Genomic DNA, 24218 nt, shown 5'->3' on the forward strand with positions numbered 1-24218 from the left:
TGAGGACGTTGGACAAGTAAGTACAATGGCAGTACCTCGGTGGTGATAGTGGTGATAAGGGAGGGATGACGACGTTGGGGTCTCAGGGTTATCGGGCAGCGATAAGTAAGTAATAAAGGACAGGCGTCGCGTGGGAGTGCACCATGCTCCCTATCAAACCTCGGGACACCAAAGCACAGAGCATCCATCCAGGCACTTTTCTCGGACCAGATTCTGGCGGCTGAGGATAAGACTGCGTGTCCTTCTGCCACCGCCACGCCTACGCTGCGCTGATCACGCTTCACACGAGGCAGGCAGACATTACCAGACATGCCGCCTCTTTCAGCCCCGGTCGGTCCCGCATGCACAGCACTCGACAAAGGTGATCGCCTACGGGCATCCCCTGATTGGCCTTAGCCGCCACCTCCGCCCTCCGCCCTCAGCCCTGTCGCCCCACGCCGGCCTGCCTTCTGGAAGGTGGAAGCCCGGAAGCTCTCTGAGACAATCCCATCACACGGAGTCGAGTCACCTCATACCACCATCTTCAAGTCATCGTCTTAGTATTCACTTTGACATGCGCATTCCACACTAACCCCAATACCGTCACCATGACTCTTTGATCTGCCTAGATATCAAACCATGACTGTACGTGGCTTGCATCCCATGCATGCAGAGCGCGATGCGCGGTAAGACCGCGTTGCCTTCCGGTCATGGTTGGCTTGAGTGGGAATAGCTCCGGGCCTGTCAGATGTGCTATCCTTATCTCTTGCCAATATCTCGCTTCAACGTATGTAACTTCTGTCTTGCAGGTTCGCGCCGTCTCGCACGCTAGCACCGCATCGGTCCTGCGGGGTGCATGCCCGCCCATCCTGCTCCAGAGAAAAGATGGTATCGTGTGGAGTGGAGAGGGAAACTTTATTCCCACTCGAGATACCGGCGCCTTTTGGCAATCGTCATAATACCGCCGACGCGACAGGCTTGCAACTTTCCATGGAGCAGAAGGCACGTGTTCGGTATGGGAATTAGTCCAAATCTAAAGAGTTGAGGCTCCCAACGGCCTTGCATAATAGGGCACAGTCATAGCAACTGCACCTGCTTCATCGAGCCTACGGGATCTCTTGTGCAGAACAGGAAGGAACAGAGTACATTTTGTCGCACGGTTACTCTCCTCGCAAAAGAGGAAGGAACGAAATCTGGTCTGTCGCACCGAAGAAGCTCTTTCTTGGCTCTCGGCATCCTACCCACTGCGTGCGCCTGCATTTGTTTCATGTTCATCATTATTCCTCGAGTCACATTTGCTTACACATGGTTTTTGGAGGTTCTGGATTCTGTTCAATCGTAATAGTACACGTCTCCTCGCCAACACACACACAGAGATCTGCCTTCCACTCATTTCAGGCGGGCCGTATGCACCATCTCTCGCTTCATCCTCGCACAAGAAAAAATTTGACAACGCAAACAAATTATACAAGGGCAGGGAGCGCATGGCGCGCTATCCCAGATATACGCTTCCGAGGTTGCAATCCTACACCAACCAACGCCAATGATCCGCAACCCTACCGCTGAAAAGGAAGCAAGTGATACGAAGAAAATGCAATAAAGAGGGTGCCACCTGGGCAGGTACACATCCTCGCGTTACCGGAACGGGCGCAGCACCGTCGCCGGTGGCATTACGGGAGAGGGAGTGACATGCAGCGACATCCCTACGTGGCGAATATCCCCGTCCCGCTTGTGCGTCCGTTTGGTAACGGCTGCGAGGATGAGTCGAAGTGAAAATTTTCAGGGTCCTTTTAACGCCGAATTGAGCCGCCAGAAATGCACACGATTACAAGGAAGAGGTAACTGCAAGGCTGAAGCATGAACGAGCTCAAGGTCAAAGCGGCCGTAGCGGTAATAAGCGTCGTGAATCGCATGAAAACGCATGCAGTCATGTCGACATGAGAGAGAGAAGGGTCCAAGTGGAGTTTGTCGCTCTGACGGGAAAGAGTTTCCTCAGTACCTGTCGTCGCCGTCGGTCGTCCAGCCCGCTTCTGAGCCTTCGATAACCCGTACCATGCGACCGTCTTGCTCTGTCAGGAGCTCGTGCTGGTCGACGCTGCGTATGCCGCGGACTTTCTTGCCTTGTATGCGACCGGGGCTGGCTACACCATGGCCTCCGTCGGGTGTGTAGCGCTTCATCTGCCGCCTGTAGGCGTGGAAGTCTACTTCCTCCTCTGGCATCTCATCGGATTGTTCACTAAACGTTTCCCAGTTTTCTGAGCCGGACTGCATGGTCATGCCGGTAGCGGCAGTGCCAGTGGACGAAGTTTGCGATATTTGTCTACTACTGGCGGAGGATAGTGATGGCGGTGCATATGTAGGTGTGTAGGCTCCGCGCATGGTACGGCCCAAGTACGATCGGTCATCGTAGGGATCTTCTGGTGCCACTTGGCGCACGATGCTCTCGCTGCGCTCTCCACGGTTGAACTCGAAACGGTTCATTGGTGTCTCCACGGGCGAGGGCTCTGGCGGTACGAACAGATCCTTCATGCGTGGAGGAGGAGCCATGGGTGGCGCCATCTTCCGCATTGTTGCAGAGTCTTCCCGTGACAGCTGTGGCCGTTTCTCTGGTGACATCCTGCCGCTCATTGTGCCATTCATGCCAGTACGAGAAGGAATCTTGGAAGGACTCTTTTGCGCAGATGCCGCCGACACCGAAGCACCAAATTGCGATGGACCGACAGACTGAGCAAAGTTGTTACGCGACATGCTTGCAGCAGATACGCTCTGCCCGAAGTTTGACACAGGCGTTTTCGATCGGCTTGGTGGTGCACCACCACGGACTGTTCCGGCACGACTAGGTGCTTGTGAGGACCTCCCGACGGTTGCGGGTTTGGTAGGCATGCCACTGTTGGAGGGTGTCTTTGCGCGAGGTGGTGGGGCTGCTTTTTGTGCAGCAGCGTAGAGTTCGTCGAGGTATCGTTGGCCGTGGACCAGGAAAGGGCGTCCGTATTCGTCTTCCCAGCTTTCAAGTGTGACTCTCAAGTCCTGTGATATGTCAGCCTAGTTCTCATTGCTCGTCCATGTAATCATACCGTTTCAATCTTGGGCAGCTCCTTTGCGATGCGCTTTCGCATCTTCTCTTCGCGCAGGAGCTTGCCTGGGTCGCGCCTCTCGCCCTTGTTTCCACGCGCCATTAGACGGGTCGCATCCTGACTGGATTGCTGGAGCTCATCGCGCTCCTGGATCAGCTCGCGATGGCGGTCAATTTTCTGTAGTATTGGCAGTCGTTGCTCCTTGAGCGCTTCAAGACGTGCGATTTCAGATTCGTGTGCGGCGAGCAGGGCGTCACTACATACATCGGAGAAGGCGGGCGTGAAGTCGAGCATCTCTTCTTCTGAGAAGTAGAGCGCATCCCAGAGTTCTTGGAGCTGCACACGCGCCTCCTCCACAAACAAGTGTAGGTTCTGGCGCTTCAACTCATTCAGCCTGGCTAGCTCGTCCTCGTACTCGTTGATGGTGCGCAGGCCGCATCCACGGTTGCTAGTGAGGAACTGCTTGCGCTCGCGCTCTTCAACACCCAGGCGATCCCATAGTTCCTCAATGGTTGTGCGCAGCTGCCCCAATCGTCGTTCGCGACCGCGCTTTTCCTCAATGAGTCGCTCCTTCTTCGCCTTCAGTTGCGCGAGATCGTCCTTGTGTAGGCCAAGTTGTTCAGGCGCGTCGCGATGACACTGTACGATTGCGCTGTCAGTTTGCGCTTGTGGCGTGCCGAGTTCAGCCCACAGCTGGATAATCTCCTGGCAAATGGTCTTGACTGTGTCTATGCGCCTGGTGTATTCCTCGTATACGCGGGTGAACTCGTTGTCTAGCTTAGAGACGTATGATGGCGAGATATCGAAGGAGGGCGAAACGGTAGCGTTGTGCGCGGTGGGCGGGAGTTTGATCTTGACGAAAGAGGGTTCTAGATGCGACGCATACGATTCGAGGGCTTCGGCGAGTTTCCTGACTTGCTCAAAGCGCTCCTTGTGCACCTTGCTGACTGAGCTGTATCGCTCCTTCAGGTCCTTGAGGCAGCGCGTCAGGGGAAAGGTGATGGCCTTGTCGTCGTGCTCCTCGTAGTTGGGGTTGGGCTTGTTGTCCTCCAGCGACGCCTCCATCTGCCTGATGGTCTTGAGCAGGCGATGCGCCTCTTCAGTCATCTCATGCTTCTCATTGGTGACTTGTCGCAATTGGCTGTGGAGCGTCTCGGACAGGGCCGAGAACAACTATACAGAGTCAGCCATGGCGCGCATATACGAGATCCGACAAGCGACTCACCTCTGCTTCGCGCGAATCGCGCTCATGGCTGGGGACACCAATATCATCGAACAAGCCGTGCAGCTGGCCGATGATGGTCGTGACCTGCTGGGCGAGGTAGCTCGTGTCCATGGTGGCTGCGTCCCGCCGACGAGATGCGATGCTCAAACGCGCATGCAATGTATCCGCTTCCAGTGGGGCGTGTAAACTTTACTCGAGGTCTCAGATGCGGTGTGATAGTGACGTGGTAGTGGATAGGCGAGAGTAGTGGTGGGGAAGCGGCCAGCAGAGCAAGAGGAAAAGGGCGTGTAAACGAGGGTAATGGCTTGAATGAGCGCGCACTCTACTTGTATGCCAGAGGCAATGCAGTAAGCAATTCTTCGCAATGTGTATACACAAGACGAAAGTGATGCAATTGCTGGGGATGGGGCGCAGATCAGAGTGCAAGCGGGTGGTCATAGTGGTTTGCGCGACACTATTTTGGAACAGTGCGCCAAGCACGCCGTTGGCACGGCGACGTCCCGGGCGCGTCTGTATAGCGCGCCATCACGAGAACGCCTCGTTTCACACGATCGCCCTCCGCCACTCAGAGCCGCGGGGTAGGCGGCGACATGGCTCGAGGACATGGATCATACTGGCTTCTTGCATGTCAACATCCTCCATATCTGCCACTACTTGCTGATTGTCCCCAGCTGATTGTACCCGTGCTATACGCTGACTAGACTACGCCTCTATTCGATGCCTGGTGCCTCGTGCCTGGTTGCCTGGTCGCCTCATCGCTTTTTAGACTTTGTCAAAATGACCGTCACCTTGAGGAAACAATATCCAGTGCACTGCGGGCTCTCCTCCGGCTTACTCCATCCAATATCACATCCGAATCCATCGTCAAGTATTCTGGTAGTGGGCCGAGCATTTCCCTGTTTGTTATCCGCTCATGGCCCGGACCCAGAAAAGCATCCTGCATTAAGCTCAGCTTTGCCGGGAAGCGGCAGATGAGATTTCTTTTCGATAGCCGTTGCTGTGTCGACCTACTATAGGCGCGTGCAACCTAACGTAATCCGTGTACTCTACAGGCTTTTTGTACCGGTTTTTCTACATGGCTGCCAGCCGTCCAAGAAGCAAACATCTCGTGTTCACGGAGTCTGTTCCGTGCCGGCATACATGGTACCGCGGTACTTTCACGTCAACGATCCAAAGATTCTGAACCTTCTGCGGACGTAAACATTGTTGGTCTTCCATCGCAGAATCTACCTGCAGGGTGTAGTGCTTCTTATCGCCATACATGTGGGTCGACTCCACGGTAGCGACATGCCCTGGGTGAGCATTCTACCCTGTAGTCTACAGCGGCACTAATGTAGTCGTCAGCATTAGCTTCTCAGAAGTCTGGTATTACGAACAATTCGACCAATGCGATTCATACATATCCGTCCAACTACTACGACTTACTCCGAACATCTAAACGTAGCCGTCCACCTTCCACCCCTGACATCCATCACCACTACACTTCCCTGCCCTTGCATCGTCTCTACAACAACATCCCCACTCAACCCGGCACTACCACTCATAACAACCCGTCCGGCACAATCAAGCACCGGCACATGCACCTCTCCCATTGTCCCCTCCGGCGCCTCAAACTCCAGCATCACCGTGTTGTTCCCCCAAACCTGCGTCCTTGCGCCAAAGAAGCCCAAATTCGTGCTGAATCCTGCATCCGCAAATTTGAGATCACCCAGCGAAGGCGCAACACGCCACGTCGCTCCACCAGCAGTTAGCAATTGCACGCCGGCGACGTATTGTGTCAGGCTGGAAGTAGGACCTGTTGCCCATCCATGCGCGTGGCTGATTCGTGCGTCGTTGACGTAGGGCGCATAGTGTAGTTCTCCAGTCGTACTATATCCTTCGATAAAGGTAGAATTCGTCATACGCGGATCGTCGAGCATGAAACCCCATTGAAGACGCATTAATGCTAGTGCAGCTGTGGTGTTTTGTGCGAGGAAGTGGGATTGCAGCTCAAATCCTGAAATGAAAGGTGAAATGGCATCTGCGGCTTCTGGAGCAGGTGCACCGTAGGGTGTCCATCGGGCGACCAGGTTGGAGGAGATTTGCTCAGTTTGTGTGCTGTTTAGAGTGAGGTTTGCGACTACGGCCCAGGCGTTTCCGTCTTGTGGCATGAGAGTTGTGGTTTCATTGTCGCGGTACATGCCTTCTTCTGGCACCCACAAGAGCTCGTTGGCGGCTGTCTTGATGCGGTCTGCCGTCTCCTGCCACGAGGTGATGTTCGCGGTGTCGTTGAGAGCAGAGGCTAGGTAGATGCCTTGGTTGATGGTGTAGTAGAGGATGGCGTTTGCTTCGATGTTATGACCCCCCATACCGAAGCGAAGCCAGTCGTTAGGTGCAGTGACGTTCATCAGGCCGGTGTCGTCAATGTTCGCGAGCGAGAAAGACAGGGCGAATTTGTACTTGTCCCACAGGGATTTCAGGTATTCGACGTCTCCCTAGTAGTTTGATTAGCAAATGCTGGAGGTTGTAACCCAAGGCATCACGCTAGTTCCTAGTTCCTCCATACGAACGGAACCCAAGCAAGGAAAGGGCAGACATGGTACTCACGGTATAAAGGTAGTGGTCAGCGACACCAATTAGGGTGTACAGATGATAAGTGAAGGATATAGCTTGAGGAGGAAATGGCCGTCCAGCATACGGAAGCAGACCATTCGTCTCATTCTGGACAGCAAACAGTGAGTCCAATGCGTTCTCAATGGAGATGACATCGTTGGTGGATACCACAACACCAGGAACGGCTATAGCCATATCTGCAATTTCGTCAGCACCCACGCGGTCGCTACAGGGGAATCAACATACCACCAGCCCACACAAGTCTATCCCTCTTCGCGCCATCAACTAGCGCACTCTTACCAGCCGTAATAGTGTAGTTGTTATACCACGTTACATTAACCGGCGTCTGATCGTCGTCCTTTGAGTACCCCTCTTCACCGATATGCACCAACGCATCGCCAGTATCCGGTTCGATAGTGCAAATCTGGTTCGTGTAGGCACCAGCATACCACACACGGTTCAGCAAGTCGTCGTCGCAGTGGAAATACCCAGTATAATTCCCCAACGCATCGTCCTCCCAGTGAGGCATTGCCGTGTAATGTACTTCGGCTCCCGTCACCTCTAAACTCCCCGTGCCATTATGGACCAACGTCATGTACCTGAAAGCGCCTCTGCCCTTCTCTCTGGGCGCCGTGTAGCGTCCTGTGCCATTGACGTGGAACCAGAGTGTCTCGTCTTTTCCTGCATCGGCGGTCGCGTCGCTGCTTCTGTTGCTGATCCACAATGAGGACTCGGAGAAGGTGACGCCAATGTACTCTGAAGTCGAGTTTACGGACCCGATTGTCACGGTGACGAGACCTGCGATGTTGATACCAAAGTCGTACGCTGTTGCTGCTTCGCCTGTGAAAACTGAACTTCCATTTGCGCTGCTCGTAGTCAAGCTCTCGGGATTGGTGACGGAGCCGTTTGAGCTGTGGACGGAGACGGGCTGCAGGGTTCGTGATTTAGGCGCGAGGATGTATTGAGAGTAGGGCGTTGATGCGAGGGCAGCTGGGACGGCAGCTGTCAAGCTGACCAAGGTAGTAGACACCTTCATCTTGTAGCAATATCCGGTAAAGCATGAATCCACAAAACGTTGAACAAGCACTTATCCCCAAGGCTTATGTATCTTGACTGCCGCAGCTTCCCGGTCATCGCAAGCCATGGCCATTTCGCCCTTCGATTACCATGTCTACCTGCCGACTTGAAGATCTCAACTTTTTTCTCGGTTTCTTCGGAAGAGTACATACCGAGATGACGACGTCAAGAGACAAATCTCATCGTTGGCTGCGGAGACGACCCCGGTAGTATCCTTGCTTAGCCCTAGTAAACGCGGGGAAGCGAGTCTTTTTTGCCAGTGGATCTTGCTGCACATGGCTGACGCTAATGTACAATTGCCCGAAGTAGTCGCGGTACATGCTGAACTCTCGCCTCCACGTCCCGACGTCTTGGAAGCTCGGGGTCAGAAATGCGTAGGCTAGGGGGAATGCTATCACGAGTAGATCGCCTAGATCTTTGAATCTGCTTCGTATTTCGTACAAGTGAGTTATACCCTGTTGCCAAGCGAATAGACATCACGTCAACTTCGTGCTGACAACTACACAAGCCTCGCCATCGCGCCTAAACTTCGGCTTGTTATTGTTAGCTGCATAACGCCAAGATGTTTTTACAGCCATACAGTCAAGAAGATGCTGTGACTACCCCGAAAGTATAATGGCACAAAGAGGGTCAAAATGCAGCAAGGCACTGCAATCTTCACGTCCTGACACAGTGATGATCATTTTACACAAAACTTAGTTGTATATCTCAAAAAAAAAATCATAACCATACATAACTCCACCCCTCGACGAAACCAAACGTTTACACACTTGGAAGTGCTCTAGTGGCGTCGAGCCTGCCGCAGCAGAATCAATACAACTTCCCGCCTACCTCTTCCCTTGCGGCAACATACCCACCAACCTCTCCACCTCGACCGCCGCACTCCCCCCAGCCTTATCCCTAATCTCACACAGCAACTCCCTATCCTTGGCCTTGAACGCCTCCTCCCCTGCCTTGACCATAAGCCCACACTTGATCCACATCTCCACCCTCTCCTGCACACTCAACCCCGTACACTTTGGAATAAACACACTCGCCACCCTCGTATTCCCCGCCCCAAGAATCTCGTTGAAAAACGGCTCCCACCCAATCGGGCTTTTCTTCTGCTTTGCAAATTCTTCGAGCTCATTCCAGTGCCGGGCTGCGACGAGGGCGCGCAGACGGATGTACGTGTAGGTCTTGTCGTTGATTTTGAACTCGGAGACGACTTTTGAGGCGCGCTTGTAGTGGCCTTGGCGGACAAGTTGGAATATCGTTTCGTTTGCCGAAAGCCCAACGTAGGTCTGACCTGGTAATGGACCTGTCGATGCTGGGTCTCGTGGGCCGTTGAGATCGGTTTCGAATTGTGTTTGGAGGCGGAGGAGTTTGGCGGCATCGTCGATGGCTTGGCGTTGGAAGACGGCTGTACTGTCGCGAGAGTCTTGGAGGTATTTCGATGCTAGCTTCAGTTTGTCTTGCTGGGCGGTATGGCTTTCCTGTACGATGGCCTCGGATAGGAGGAGGTTTGAGCCGTCCAGTCTCCTGTCGTCTTGGTAGTAGAGATCCTTTAGTAACTCGCGGTCCTGGTCCCAAGCTGATGACTCTACTAGTGCTGTAGCAACAGGTCGACTATTGATGACGCGGAAAAAGGACGCAAGAGGTAGTTTCTTGCGCAGATGCAAGAGAACGTGATAGATGAGGTCAGTGTCGCCTGACTCGATAGCCTTGTCAAGCGCAATGTTGTCCTCCTTCATGTTGAGTAGCAGTGGTACCTGCTTGCCAGCTCTAGGCTCGTAGTTGAGCAGTTCTGTCGCCAGTGGAATGCGACCTTCGACATACGCTGCCCGTGCGATTTCTTCGAATGAGACACCCGGTTTGCCATGTAGTTTCTTAACTATGAGACTGCAGATCTCTTCTTCAGGACCCGTTGAGACGCGAACCTTCTGCTGCGCCCAGTGTCCATGAATCTGGTTTGCTGGGAGATGCAGGTATTCAGCTATGCGCAATGCGAGAAGATATTCGCTGCGGTTTGTGAGACGTTCGACAAGCTTCTCGGGCGTCATACGTCGATACTGGTCATAACTAAGTGGTAGTCCGACTTCATAAAAGCGTACCGCGTTCAGAACTCGTAGTGTGTCGCACGTGTCGACAAAATCATCAGACGAATATAAGTCCAGCACTGACTTTCCGTACGAAGCCGCTTTCAGTAGCGACTTCTGCCAGTGAATGTTGTATTCATGCGCTGCAGCCTTGATGCACGTGTCGACGGCTTCACCCAGACTCGGCCGTATCAACTGTATGAGGTCGTCGGCTTTGGGGCTCTTTTGTTCGAGTAATGAAGATGCCTCTAGCAGATTTGCAGCAGGCGAGTCTGAGCCTAATCTGAAGACATCCACCGCCTCATCCGGTACCTTTTGTATGAACTCGCAGACTTCGTTTGTGAGGAGCCGTATGCCGTCTACGTCTGGTAAGAGATGTACCCAGGTATCGTAGTAGAACTTGGTGGCTGCACTCCTGGGTCCAATCAGATGTACCTCGTCTTCCCATGCTAGCGCGACAGCATTTGAGCCACACCATTCCATGTCTTTTGGCACCGTCTTGATCTTGCTGTCGTACTCACTGAGCTTCTCGTTCCAGTCACCGCTAACCACCCACACCTTTCCGTCTTCTGTGTAGAAGGCGAGAAATTCCGCGCGGGGGCTGACGGCAATATGCCTGAACGGGCCGGCATCAAAGTTGCGGTCTTCAGCCTCAGTCGCGTCAACCACGTACAGTGTCGAGCCTATTGCCAGTATGACTTCCACGGACCGCGAGAGCGAGTAGGTGGGTGGTATGATGCTCCATGATATGACAGGTTCGGTGGGAGGTATAGCGAGGAGCTTGGGGCGTGGTTCGGCATACGAGGTGACGGATATGAGGTGGTTGTTCGCAAGGAGCGCAACGAAACCGGTGCTGTAGAACTTGCAGGACACGACGCCGAATTCATCTGCGCCGTGGCCGAGAGTGAAGGGTACAAAGTCGCCTTGGAGGTCGTAGTAACAGCGCACGGTGCCGTCTGATGTGATGACGAGCAGCTTCTCGTCTTCGGACCATCCCAGGCCCTTGATGGTGCCTTTGTCCCACTGTTTGCCTGTCAGCGTCTGATGCTATGGTCTCCGCGAATGCATGTAGAGGCCCTGTACATTGATAGTGCGAATCAGCTTGCCCGCGCAGCTGTAGATGTCGATGCTCGATTTGGACGCGCCGGGCCCACGGTAGGCGTGCAGCTTCTCCTCATCGCGGTAAACGGCTGCTCGAATCAGTCATCTTATCCACATGTTTGCGCAATCGTCGGCAGACGGTGGGACGTACCTACCTACAGCACCGCTGTACGGCGCCCCCACCACATTGTAGTTCTCGAGCTCGAGGTCTTGGTCAAAGACGGCCTGGTAAAGCTGCACTTTCCTGTAGAACTTGTCGCCGACCTTCTCCCAGTTGGCTGTTGGCTTGGACATGGTTGGTCGCAACTATCGGGGTATCATGGCGCGAACTTGTCGGAGGCTTGGTGTGCCTGCATGGAGCTCTTGGTTGAGGTCATAGCTTGCGCCCACCGAGGCTGTCACCTTACATCAACTCCACACATGAATTGCAGCACAACTGATTACCACTTGTGGATATCTCTCGTTATTCTTGCCAGCTATATACTAGTATACTATCCTACTGCATTCGAACCTAACTCAAACCCAACGCCGTCGCTCATGCATTCGTAACCAATTTCTGCGCCTTTACCCTAGAAGCTCAATTTCTTCAATGTCCTCCAATGAGCTCAGCAAGTGTTTCGCGAAGACCAAAGCGATCGTTGTCGCTGCCAACCTTCTTGCGGAACATGGCCAGATCCTGAAGGAATGCTTCCGCCTCGTTGTGTAACTCCTGCGCCAATTCGTCGTGGTCACCCTCGTCGTAGCCAGAATCCGAGTCACCATCGCTGGCCTCATCATCAGAGACTGCCTTCTCTTCACCGTCCCCTTCGCCCAACCATTCCTCCTTGTCGAAGTCTGGTGTACCAAGCTCTCGCGGTGGGGGGAGGACGATAGGGTTCTTGAGCTCCCCTAAAGCAAGCTGGAGATGGCGGCGCAATGAATCAATCTCTGCGCGTAGGGCTACGTTGAGTGGACGGAGTTCTTCGACTTCGCACGTGAGGGCCTTGATCTTTGCAGCAGAAGTATGACGGTTCTCCTCCATGAGACGCTGCATGAGTGCCACCTGCCTCTGGTACTCGTCCAGCTCTGTGGCTTCTTCCCTCTTACGCTGGCTGGCTGCATTGACGCAGACTTGTAGACTGCGGATTTGTTCTGACATCTCTGCAATCTGGGCGTCTCGCTGAGCAGCCGACATGCAGTCCTGGTTGACCAAGGCACGTGTGCGGATGCGCTTTGCTTGGTCGGCATAACGGAGCGTACTAAGAGTCTCGTCATAGTCGGCTGGGGCAATGCAGGCAACCATGGCTGTCTTACTGTTACCACCCAGAGAGTCTTTCAACAGCCAGGTCAAGACTGAATCACGGTATGGCACAACCTCCCGTGGCCGTCTTCCCTTGGCACCATGTCTTCGCGGGTCTGCCAGAGCAGCGATGACGCGACCAAGTGTAGTGAGCGACTTGTTGATCTGCGCTCCCTCCTTCAGACGCGCTCCTGTGGCTTCTGTCGACTTGGCTCGTTCGGAACCAGCGAGATCGACAAGGCGCATACGTGCTGTACGTTCGATGGTCTCGTCAGAGAGCAGTGAGTGGGTGATCTGCTTGAGGCGGATCGTGAAGACGGCGTGGGATCGTGACGAGGTGTCGTTCATCTTGGTAGAGGCAACCGTTCGGCTCTATACTCGTAGTTAGTATTCGATCCAAAGGAGCACGCGAGGAGGAACCTACCGTATCGCCAATCTTCATCAAGCGCGCAACATCGGCATAGCTCTTGACTTCAGCCTCAGTCAGACCCTGGACATAGACACCATCCTTTTGGCTCTCGCGAATCTTGAGATAGATGGGTGGAGTCGTCTTTGGAGCGAGAAGATCGCGCACGTGCTCGTTGTAGACTTCAAAGTAGGAGACCTGGACGTGGTAGTTTGTGTTGGGCGACGGTTCATGCGCGATTCGGTCGAACAGCTCCTCGCAAGTTCGTGGAATCAGGCCTGGATTGTCTGGTGTGCCCATCATGGTGTAACTCTTGCCCGACCCTGTCTGGCCGTATGCGAATATACATGTGTGGTATCCGGAGAAGTTGTGGTCGAGGAACTCCTCGCCGAAAGAGCGATAGACGTCTTCTTGATGGGCATAATGTGGGTCGCTCTCGTCGTGAGACCAGTACGAGCGGTCGAATGTGAATTCCTTGTCGTCAAGGACGCGGCGTCCGTTGTTCTGGCCCTCTTCGGGCGCATAGAGAGTCGTCTTTTGCGTCGCTGGGTCCATGCGGATCAAACATTGTGTGCCCTTCTCCTTCTCTGGCTTTCATCAGCGTCTGGGTGCATCAATTGAGCACTGGCAACCCTACCTCTCGGCACAAAGGCTCTGCATCGCACCACGACCTTGACGTTTCCGGGATCGTCGTTCATGGGTGCGGGTGTATGTGGAAGAAATGAGGCTTCTGAGGCACGCATTGAAGGCGCCGAGGCGGTTGTGTGTAGAGGATACATTCTGTAGTCCAATATATGGTCTAATATGAGGTAGCACGAATCCCAGAGCTGTTGCGACCGGTGTATGTATACAAGGTGCATAGGCGGTGTTGGCATGTGCTGCACGGATCGCTCTGCCCATGACTCGCGGCCAATGTTTGGCCTCTGTCAACACCCCGTTGCCGTGTGCGATCGATACCACGTCACTGCCAAGCTCCCCACACACGCGCGCGCGCCATCACAGCGCGACGCGACGGGACCAAAGGGCTGCAATCGACGAGACCTCATACCGCAGTGCTCGTATGCTTCCGGCGTGTACCCACAGTCTTTCTCGTCTTCTCTCCACCTACACCGGGACTGGGCCGCCAGGCCAAAAGCAAGATTCCGGCCACCTGCTGCATAAGGCGTCAATATACGGTGAAGCCCTCTGCCATTCGTGTCCGCACGAAGCATCCATCTGCCTTTCCTAGCGTTTTCGCATGTATCGTCGTCTGTTCCATGTGTTGTTGGGATCGTGTTGTCAAGAATGTTGCTCCGGCCAGTTGCGCATGGCCGTCCCTAGGTAGCGACTAAATTTTCCATCTGAAGCGGGCGCAAAATGTGACTGGTGTCAACCCTACAACGTGAACTCTAACAATGCATTTAGCAACACCACACCCGTCCTGAACCGCACCAGCAAATCTTTGCTCATTTTAATAAAGTCCAAGCCTATCAGGCCTATCAGCCATGGCTACGGCTGCGGTGCTCAGTCTCTTGGACGAGCAAACTAGGAAAACAGCGTTTGAAGGCAGTCTGGCCAAATTAAAAGCCGCGCCCGGTGTCGACGTCAATGCACTCGATATTTGCGTGCGACTGCTGCCCTCCGAAAGCGCTGATCAAGAAGGAGGCGACACTTCGCAGCATGGAGAACTATGGCATACTGTCTTAGACTGTCTAGTCGACGAACAGGCATCCCAGAGTCTATACGAGATTGCTGAGATATGCCATAGCCACGGATCGTTTGCCGCTTCGCTCCTCAGCTCCAAGCTCAACCACAGGCTTTCTACTCTGGTTGAAGATCTCTCATCTAGCCAACCGCATCCGGATAGTCTCCATTGTGCGAAGGCTTACCTTGAATTTCTCAAGTGCTCTTTCTGGATACCAGCCGCGTATGCACACATGGTCGACCCTTGGACTCTCCCTCTTCTTTCAAATTTCATCGGCATCGACAGGCTCGATGACACAGCGCATGATACGTTATCCGCTTTCTTTTCGCTGCTAAAGAGCAAGAAGGATGACTCGCTCGCCCATCTCGACGACATTGTGGATCAGTCAATATGGGACCGACTTAACGCTCTCGACATGGCATGTTTCGCCGCTCGCTCTAGCAAGATCTATCGGACTTGGTTCCAATGGATCTCCCTTGCCGTTTCTGGTGGCATCAAGTTGGACTGCGTAAGCGACGAGGAGTACTGGAGAAAGCTTAGATTGGGTCTTGTAAAGGGGCATGCTGACCAGCGCAAGTACTGTCTTGGAATCATTCGACAATCTTTCCTCGCTACATCTAGTCCCATCGATACACCAACGATGCGATACGATGCTAGCAAAGAAGACCGTGAGCAGTACGATCTGTACTCGACACTGTTTGAGACGATCGTGCTACATCGGTATTCTGGACAAGTCGAAGATTGCTTGAAATCCATGACAAACCTTCTTGGATCTTCTTCGGCAACAGGTTTTTCCAGGGTCACTCCTGCAATGGCAACAACGCTGCTCACTGCAGCTTTGAATCCACTGATTCAAGAGAGCGTCAGAAAGATGATTGGTGGTTGGTACATGGATTTTGTCATCAAGGTAAGTAACATTCCTCATCTTCTCGGTGGTTAATACCACTCGGCAAAGCTGTGTCGGCTGTACAACAAAATATCGACTATGCACAGAGTACAGTCAAAACAAGGTGTCCCTGCTGTTGTACAGTTTGATTCGTGCTGATCTTCGCTCCACAGCGCCGTGGTGACTTGAACGGTCATATCAACTTTCTATTCGATGGATTTCTGCCTTGGGCAATGGATGGGGGCCTCTTCACGTCAACGCTTACTACCACACGATCATCGACAGAGTGCGCTCACGGAGAGAGGCTCGCCGCTGTCATTTCCCACTTCGTATCCGACACAGAAGATAGCCCATCCTTCGTCCCTTCAGTCAACTACAACGTTACCGAGGCTGGCATCGACAACCGTAATGGTCGGGCAATTGTCCTCGGCGTTGTTCGCTATATCTTCAATGCTGGTGGTAAGATGTTCCAACCAGCAATATTGTACTTGCTACATGGTCTCATTGAAGGCCTAAAGGTGAGGTCCGAACGAAGGACTTCACATCAGAAGCTGGATATCTCAGAGATCACAGAGATATTGAATCTGTCGCGACTGCCTGGCATGCCCGAGGTAGCAAGTGACTTGCACAGTATCCACTGCCGAAAGCTCTGCGATCTTCTCGACCCTGATCTAGGTTCGACGGGTATACCCACCAATGAAAGCTTACGCGCCAAGTGCCAGAAGCTAGAAAATCCAGTAGACCAGTCTGCATTACCAGCATCTATTACCGAGAATAATGGCGGCATACCCACTTTTGAGTCTTTCTTGAACGATCTCCACGACTCGAAACATAGCTGTATACAAGGTCCAGCCTTTGCACCAGCTTGCAAGGCTATGGTTGAGCTGCTCGACCGGACGGACGTAACCAACGTCGACCCCAACGATCTACATACTATATTAGCAGCACTTTGGGAAGAGGCGGAAATCCGCGACTTCATCCGACCATTCGCTGTACATCTACCACCGTTGCTATTTCACCCGACATGCATCAATGTTTGTGCCAGGGATAGTCAAGAAGACGGCGGTTTGGAGTCAGACCTCACTTCACTCCTGTCTAAAGCCATGTTGCGTCTCACGAAGCTATCCAAGGGAAGGTCATACGTTCTAGCAGTGTTGGCTCAAACACTGCGCAAAGCTGCGTTCACAAATCCGTCCATCATATCCATACTTCCCTTTGAAGACTACATTCTTGACTTTGTCAACGACCCGGCATCGATCAGACCGGAGTTTTTGTTCGAAGTGGCCGCTGCCGACAAACTTCAACGATACTTACCGCATCGAACGTATGCCTCGTATTATGGTATGCGAGAATGGCACGCATACGCGGCTGTTATAGACCTTCTGCGAAGTTTCCCAAAAGAGCAAACAAGTACTGCCCGAAGGATATTCGATCAGCTACTACAGCCCTGGAAGGATCAGAAACCACCAGTCGCTGTCAAGAGCCCATGGAAGAGGACATTCCAGCTACAGTCGATGCTGTTGATGAGCCACTACTGTGTGATGGAATCCGACGTAGACGCTTATCTCGACGGTTTTACACATGCCTTGACGCTGGAATCATGGCCAAGGTACCGCTACCTGCTCGAATGGACCATCGCACGCATCTACCGTCAATTCCCAGGCAAGTCTCTTCGAATCGTTAAAGAGCTTGGAGACCTGGAAGAGTACAGCCCTATTCATATCGCCAGTCTAATCAAACTGGGTCTCCTCGTTGCTCCATACGAGTCACAGGACTTTGCTGTTAAGCTCATTACTGAACTGAATGCGTACTCTGCTAGTCCCAAAGTCCAGATTCGTCACGAAGCAAATTTTGCTTTCCCGCTGGTTTTCGAATTAGCCATCACCAAGGGCTGGAAAGACGTTGTCGAGAATACTGCGTTCGCGGGGATGAATGCTTTTATCCGGCGACTGGACAAGTTTAATGCTTCTCCATGGACAATAAGAACACTGAAGGTTGACATTGAACAAGACTTTACCCTAGCAGGCATCTTCCAGGGACGGTACTTGTCAATTGAGACACCGGAACAGGAGGTCGTCACGCGCGAAGACTTCGAGGTGCTTGAGCATGAGCATCAGTCAAGCCATGCGAACCGACCTTCGGCACACATACAACTTGGACAACACACCAAAACTAGCTTCGATATCGTCGCACCACCAGCAGTAAACCTAGCTGCCTCCGAACCTGAACCAAGCGGCCAAATAACCCTCCAAACCAAAGCTGGCATCGATCTCGACAACCTCCACCCACCTAGCGGGCCACCTGCCGCCCAAAACCAACGTCCTGCATCTGTCATGCTCATAGCGTCCTTGATAGACAATCCTACCAATCTTGGTGGTCTATCCCGTATCTCAGAGTCGTTTGGCCTCGAGAGTCTCTACATTGACGACCTCAAGAAGGTCGCGCACAAGGACTTCAAAGCTACTAGTGTGCGCTCGGAGAAGCATCTGTCTATCAAGGAGTTGAAAGAGGTTGGGGTACCGGCGTTCCTGCTAGATGCAAAGAGTAAGGGATATGAGGTTGTTGGTATTGAACAGACGGATCGGAGTGGGATATTGGGGACTGAGGGTGGTGAAAGTCATGTGGTGAGTGATCATGAGGGGAATATGGAGTACATCAAGAGGGAGATTAGGAGTCAGGATATTGGTACGCTGCCGAAGAAGTGTTGTCTAGTGCTCGGTAGTGAGAAGGAAGGGATCTCAGCGGAAGTGCTTGCTGTTATTGATCGTAATGTCGAGATCAAGACTGTGGGAGTGACTAGGAGTTTGAGTAAGTGGGCATGTTTCGAAAGCCTTTGGCCTACCTCTGGACTACGTGCTAATATATCCAACAGATGTTCAAACTGCAGGTGGTATCGCACTGTACGAGTGGTGGAGAGAATGGGGCGGCAAGGCTTGACTTGCGAGTTAACATCGCGTCCACCACACACCTCTGGCTCATAGCTTCATCAGCGAAAATCCAAGCTACTCAAGAACCTCCGTCTCAAGACATCACTGACTAATTTGGTGAATACCGCAGCTTACACTAAAAGGATGAATATGTACGATTCCAAAAGCTATGTACAATGGTAAAAATATTTGGAGAGAAAGTCATCGCCCCCGCCTGTGTCTTCAAGAGCTCAGCAGGCTCATTGAAACGCAGGACCGAGCGTTAAATAACAATGCGCAGCCTGCGACGCATTCCTTACTTAATAGGCAACGGGCCAACCGTTGTCATAGCGGAGAAGGTTAATTCCCAGCTGTGCCTGGCCATCAGACTGCCTATAGTAGTGGTAGACAAGCACATCGGCATCGTTGTCCTTGAAGACAGTGTTGTGACCGGGTCCACGAATAGTGCCATGAGATGCCAAGACCACAGTACCGCCACCCGACATCATGTTGATGCCGTTGCGGTCAACGTACGGGCCCTGAACGTTAGTCGATCGGCCGACCCTGATGTTGTAGGTACTAGCAGCAGCCTGGCAGCACCTATCGAACGAGACCCAAAGATAGTAGTAGTTGCCGTTCCTCACAATGACGGGTGCCTCGATGGCACCGCCGCTTCCACGGCTAGCAATATCGACCATGCTGGTGCCTGAGCGCATGCCGGTGCTCGGGTTGATGGAAATCAACTTGAGCCCGTTTCCAAAGGAACCAAAAGACAACCACCACTTTCCGGAAGCGTCGACAATCAGGTTGGGGTCGATGGCATTGTAGGCGCTGTTCGCATTCGTTTCAATGACGACACCGAGGTTCGTCCATGAGCCTGCTGCGCCCGTGGTGCTGGTAGCCAGGAAGATGGCGGATTTGCGCGAGCCAAACGTCGAGGCAGAATAGTATAAGTAGTACTTGCCGTTGTGGTACGAGAGGTCTGGGGCCCAGAGATTCTCGTTGGTGGCGCCTGTGTATGGTTGCGTCCATGGGGCGTTGGCATTGGTAAAGGCGAGACCGGCGTCGCGCCAGACGGTGCGGTCGGAGGATGTCTTGAGGGCGATGCCGGGTGCTGTATAGGCCATGAGATATTGGCCGTTCGGTGTCTTGACTACCGTTGGGTCATGGGCAAAAGTGCTGCCTGAGACCGCACCCGGGCCGGGATAGGTCTGTCCATTGACGCTCGGAGTTATGGATAAGATGGCTAACGCGCCTCCAAGGAGGTATTTCAACGAAGAAAGCATGTCGAATAAAGAGTGGAATCGAACTGAATCTGCTGTGCGCACTGAATAGTGCAACCCACGCTTGCTTTATGGGGAGTTTACATTGCCATGTGCACACATCCGGGACTTGCGGAGGAATTAACTTTCCTCCGGTTTAAGGTTAGATTACCTACTAGAGCACTGCTTGGCTATGTCCTCCGCATCTCGTGTTCACGTCAGACTTGACCTAACCTGTCAGTACCGCCGGCTGCTATGAAACATATGGATAGACATGGTGTTCTCGGGTCGTGCGGAGAATATGACTACCGTACGTGCCAGCGAAATGGCTAGCGACACTATGTCGAGCGCCTTCCGTGTTTAATCTGGTCGAAACAAGCTACCGCACTTCTACCCCAGAAAAGCTAACAAAAAGGAAGTACCAAGTAAGCTTGTAATGGGCGAGTCTGTAAAGCGTTCGAGTGCCAATACCTCTAGTGTTGCTAAATAAGAGCCGGGTTACGCCAAGTCGGCATTGGCGGTAGAAGAGGCCAGCTGTGATTCGACACAACATGCATCGGAAAATATTTCCCCACCAGTCGTGCACAACATCCGTTTTATTTCCACACTGTTTCAAGCACATAAGCTCCAAGAATACACTTAAGAGTAGTACTGAGGTGGCACAAAGTAATCTCGCTCGGCCATCTCGGTGGCGAGATGTCGCGAAGTAGATACCGACAACTTCTCACTGATTAGCTCATCATCTTTGCTTTGTACTTTCTCATCTGCTGCCCCAGCAGCGTACTCACCAGTTCACTCAAAGACCTTCTTCCAGACCCACAAACTCCGGCTGTTGGTATAACTCTTCAAGCCTTCCATTCCCCACTCCATCCCAACACCACTTTCCTTCCACCCGCCAAACGGTACTCTGGCATCAACATCGAAATGCGAATTCACCCAGACACTCCCTGCTTCTAATCTCCTTGCCATCCTCTCTGCGCGTCCAAGGTCTTTACTCCAGACTGATGCTCCCAGTCCCGTTTTCAGCGCATTCGCCCGGTCGATAACGTCATCTTCATCGCTCCATTTGAGTAAAGGGACGATAGGGCCAAAAGGCTCTTCTTGGACGATACGAGAATCTTCAGGTGGGTTGTCGATGATGGCGGGGGGGATGAAGTAGCCGTTGGGGGACGAGGACACAGTGCCTGCTAGGGCGGTAGTCCACTGCTGCGTTGTGACTTGGTCGTACATATTCTTGACTTTGTGGAACCTGAACAGGGTAAATCCTGTGTAGCGGCAGCTGATTGAGCAAGGGAAAATGGTACTTACTGCATCTTGTTCTGTATAGGTCCCACGACAACGCCATCTTCCGTGCCAGCGCCGGTCTTGATGTTGTTCTTCGTAAACTCAACCATCTTGTCACGGAAAGAATCGTATATCTTCTCGTGAATGTAGATGCGCTTTGTCAACATGCAGATCTGGCCTGAGTTGAGGAAGCTCAGCGTTGCGATCTTCGGAAGGCATTTATCAATGTCCACATCTTCACACACAATCGCCGCATCATTACCGCCTAGCTCCAAGACATACCGCTTCAGCGTCTTCGCACACGATGCTGCAACTAGTTTCCCTGTTGCTATCGATCCTGTGAAAGCGATCTTGTTGATACCAGGGTGTTCAGTTATCCACGGACCTAGTCGGTAGTCGCCACTGAGTACCTGCACAACGCCTGGTGGGAAGACTTCCATCGCCAGCTCGCCGAGCTTGAGATCGCAATATGGTGTGTATGGCGATGGCTTCATGATGAAGGTATTTCCTGTAATCAGCGCCGGACCTAGTTTGCCCAGCCCAAGCAGAATCGGCCAGTTCCAGGGCACGATACCCGCGCATACACCGATTGGCGGATGGGTTGAGTAAATAATCTTGTCGTCATCTTCTTGCAGAATCTCGTCCTTGATCTCCATGGTGGCGAAGGCACGTAGCCATGTCAATGTCATGTCCATCTCGCTTTTTGATAGCGAAAGCGGCTTGCCTTGCTCCTTGGTAAGGAGTTGCTCCAAATCATTGCGGTGGCTTTCTATTGTGTCCGCGTATTTGAGGAGCAAGCTTGCTCGCTCAGAGAAGGGTGTTGAGCTCCATGACTTGAATGCTTTGCGGGCTGCGGTAACAGCGGCATCGAGGTCTTCCTCCCTGGCTATTGGCACTTCGTAGAGTGGCTGGCTGGTGGCCGGGTTGATGGAATGTCGCGTTTCAGGAGTTGGGACGAGCTGGTTATTGATGATATTGCCTGGGTAGATCTCTGTATCGAATTTGGGCGCCATCATCGATTATCGCAGCATAGGTTGATTGACAGACAGCAGGAGCATATTGTAATGGCATGATATGGCTCCCACTAAATACTGAGAGCTGCGTTGGAAGTGGGGGCTGACATCGTACAAACGCGGGGTACGCTGGGCGACAGGATCTGGAATCGACGTCCGCACATGCTCGGAGATCAGCCTGATTATAGGATATGCGTGTTGCTGATGAAATTGGCTTGGTGTTGAGATCTATGGTGGCTCGGACGGAACGATGATGCAAGGGGTCAACGTGTGCACGGGTCTAGACGCGGGGACGCCTCCACGCGTCGCCAACCACGCTTCAGCCCTCTTACACTCCAACCTCATCCACTTCCATCGCCAGCGCCACCCCGCAGCATCACTCATGCCTTCGCAAGGGAAGATGCATGGGGGTCCTGAGCTGAGCTTCACCGCTGTCAAGATCTTGAACAGCCCAGGCGTTGGCTGAGGCATGCTTCCCCCGCCAAGCATCGTGAAACGGCTATCAAACTCATGCTCTCCCGCACGACTTGACATTACCCCTACTTTGTTCCAAGATCGCCCAGACGAACCCAGCTGTCACTCGTCCTCTTGTACCTACAAGTTTCAATTAAGCTCTACGTTCCCCCGCTTAAGCCTCCTATCACCATACATTGAAGCTCGCACAAGCATTCAACCGCTGCAAGGTCGAACGCCAAGATGTATCTGTCACGGTTGCTGAAACTGGGCTCTCCGTATTACCCGTCCAGAACGATAGAGATATAATGGCGATATAATCCACGGTAAGTCGTCAATGAATGGAACCTGACTATCTACTCAAAATGCCTTTCATGCACTCCAAGGGTGCGACAACACTCGGCCACACTTTCAGGTGAGTACCCCTTTCACTTTCAGATTCGCCAAGCTGAACCGCTGACCAGAGGCAGAAATTTTGATCAGACAATAATTACCGTAAAAGTTGGTGGAAAGGACTACCCGGAGTCGTTCAGCTGCCATCGTGAATTACTGCGACGATGCTCGCCATACTTCAACACGTGCTTAGAGGAGAAGAGCGACTCACCGTACGAGAAATCGGGTACCACTCTTGAGCTCGACGACACCAGCCCTGACGTGTTCGATGCCTTTATGCTATGGCTATACACCGGCTTCATACCACATCATCTAATCGAAGGTGGGAAAGAGGTGCACCCGCCAACCCATGCCGTCAACGTGAACGGGGGCGACAGTGCGAGCACTACTGAACAAAACGAGAGCGACGATGTGGACACTGCCTCGTGGGGTATCGCCCTAGAGACCGACGATGCAGCGTCAGACACCTCACCCGCCAACGCTGAACCCGCAGCGAGTCCTGCACCTAGTGCGGAGAAGGTGCCTGGTGATGCTGAACCTGAAAAGGCTGCCGTAGTACCACCTCCACGAAACCCTGCCGAGAAGCCCGAGATACCAAAAGAGACACTATGCCCATGCTGCTCAAGACCATACAAGTGGAGGGGGTTGGAAGGTTTCCTAGAGCGCCGATTCATATCGCTCTACGTCTTCGCACATCGCTATGCCATCCCGAAGTTACGCCGCGCGGTACTGCTAGCATGGCAAACGAACGACGAGATCCTACAAGTAATGCCTGATCACAGCAACGTCATCGCCGCCTACGAGAGCCTACCACCAGACGCAGCGCTCTGCCGATACTTCCTCGATATGTACTCCGTGTACTGGAATCCCGACCGCGATGACGAGCGCACGATAGCCCTGCGGAGTCAGCTTCCGCAAGCTTTCTTGTTCGAGTTGGTAACAATGTTAGCGAGGGGCGAGCGACCAAAAATGGAAAAGGAGTGGTGCGAGTTCCACGAGCACGAAAGCGAGGAGGAGAAGAAGGCTTGCTTGGACGATCTGGCTAAGGATCCGGTTGCAAGCAAAGCGCTTAGACGGATTAAGGATAGTAAGGGCTGGAAAGGCTTGGTACTCAAGAAGGGAAAGAGATGATGATACGACAAACCATCTTCGCATGTCTTCTTTGGTCCGGTATGGCGTCTTGGAGTTCGATAACACCAGCTATCCTGGTTATGCAATCTAGCAACACATTTACTATTTCAAGCTCTTCGCATTCACGCACATTCAAATAATTTGTCTAGTTCGATCATGCTTTGTTCCCAAGCTACTAACTTTCGTGTTTCCCTAGCTTCATCAGCAAGCTGAAGAATGCGGGGAAGCAACACGAGGTCTCATGACTAAGTGCATCATCATCACGAGATTGTCAATTTGACCAGTCCTGCTAAATTTACTTCTCGGCCGCTTTTCACCAGTTGGCTTCTAGTGGCATTGCAGGGTCTGGCAAATCGAAGTGTGCTCACCACCTCACTCGCGACTAGCAGGCCAGA

At 52.8% G+C, this 24218-nt stretch overlaps 8 protein-coding genes across 8 annotated transcripts; 2 read left to right on the forward strand and 6 right to left on the reverse strand.

The window, feature by feature from the left end:
* Nucleotides 1-1971: 1971 nt before the first annotated feature.
* AA0111_g2769 (hypothetical protein) lies at nucleotides 1972-4389 on the reverse strand (the record flags this gene model as incomplete). Its single annotated transcript, XM_028648576.1, has 3 exons — nucleotides 1972-3006; nucleotides 3054-4226; nucleotides 4279-4389. 3 exons carry the CDS (start codon nucleotides 4387-4389, stop codon nucleotides 1972-1974), a joined length of 2319 nt encoding a protein of 772 aa, XP_028509549.1.
* Nucleotides 4390-5699: 1310 nt separating this feature from the next.
* AA0111_g2770 (hypothetical protein) lies at nucleotides 5700-7906 on the reverse strand (the record flags this gene model as incomplete). The annotated part of the gene is made up of 3 exons (XM_028648578.1): nucleotides 5700-6752; nucleotides 6865-7067; nucleotides 7117-7906. The coding sequence occupies 3 exons, from the start codon at nucleotides 7904-7906 to the stop codon at nucleotides 5700-5702; spliced, it is 2046 nt and encodes a 681-aa protein (XP_028509273.1).
* Nucleotides 7907-8774: 868 nt separating this feature from the next.
* On the reverse strand, nucleotides 8775-11420 carry AA0111_g2771 (putative vacuolar protein sorting-associated protein 16; the record flags this gene model as incomplete). The annotated part of the gene is made up of 3 exons (XM_028648579.1): nucleotides 8775-11048; nucleotides 11109-11215; nucleotides 11282-11420. 3 exons carry the CDS (start codon nucleotides 11418-11420, stop codon nucleotides 8775-8777), a joined length of 2520 nt encoding a protein of 839 aa, XP_028509274.1.
* Nucleotides 11421-11712: 292 nt separating this feature from the next.
* AA0111_g2772 (Kinesin-like protein) lies at nucleotides 11713-13509 on the reverse strand (the record flags this gene model as incomplete). Its single annotated transcript, XM_028648580.1, has 3 exons — nucleotides 11713-12777; nucleotides 12830-13398; nucleotides 13449-13509. The coding sequence occupies 3 exons, from the start codon at nucleotides 13507-13509 to the stop codon at nucleotides 11713-11715; spliced, it is 1695 nt and encodes a 564-aa protein (XP_028509271.1).
* A 786-nt stretch (nucleotides 13510-14295) lies between these two features.
* AA0111_g2773 (hypothetical protein) lies at nucleotides 14296-18318 on the forward strand (the record flags this gene model as incomplete). Its single annotated transcript, XM_028648581.1, has 3 exons — nucleotides 14296-15402; nucleotides 15555-18189; nucleotides 18254-18318. 3 exons carry the CDS (start codon nucleotides 14296-14298, stop codon nucleotides 18316-18318), a joined length of 3807 nt encoding a protein of 1268 aa, XP_028509272.1.
* Nucleotides 18319-18607: 289 nt separating this feature from the next.
* Nucleotides 18608-19573, reverse strand: AA0111_g2774 (hypothetical protein; the record flags this gene model as incomplete). The annotated part of the gene is made up of 1 exon (XM_028648582.1): nucleotides 18608-19573. One exon carries the CDS (start codon nucleotides 19571-19573, stop codon nucleotides 18608-18610), a length of 966 nt encoding a protein of 321 aa, XP_028509269.1.
* A 768-nt stretch (nucleotides 19574-20341) lies between these two features.
* On the reverse strand, nucleotides 20342-21846 carry AA0111_g2775 (hypothetical protein; the record flags this gene model as incomplete). The annotated part of the gene is made up of 2 exons (XM_028648583.1): nucleotides 20342-20798; nucleotides 20858-21846. 2 exons carry the CDS (start codon nucleotides 21844-21846, stop codon nucleotides 20342-20344), a joined length of 1446 nt encoding a protein of 481 aa, XP_028509270.1.
* An 818-nt stretch (nucleotides 21847-22664) lies between these two features.
* AA0111_g2776 (hypothetical protein) lies at nucleotides 22665-23823 on the forward strand (the record flags this gene model as incomplete). The annotated part of the gene is made up of 2 exons (XM_028648584.1): nucleotides 22665-22714; nucleotides 22770-23823. The coding sequence occupies 2 exons, from the start codon at nucleotides 22665-22667 to the stop codon at nucleotides 23821-23823; spliced, it is 1104 nt and encodes a 367-aa protein (XP_028509267.1).
* Between the last annotated feature and the right edge of the window lie 395 nt (nucleotides 23824-24218).

The sequence above is a fragment of the Alternaria arborescens genome (assembly GCF_004154835.1).
Source record: "Alternaria arborescens strain FERA 675 chromosome Unknown contig_5, whole genome shotgun sequence".
Classification (NCBI taxonomy): domain Eukaryota; kingdom Fungi; phylum Ascomycota; class Dothideomycetes; order Pleosporales; family Pleosporaceae; genus Alternaria; species Alternaria arborescens.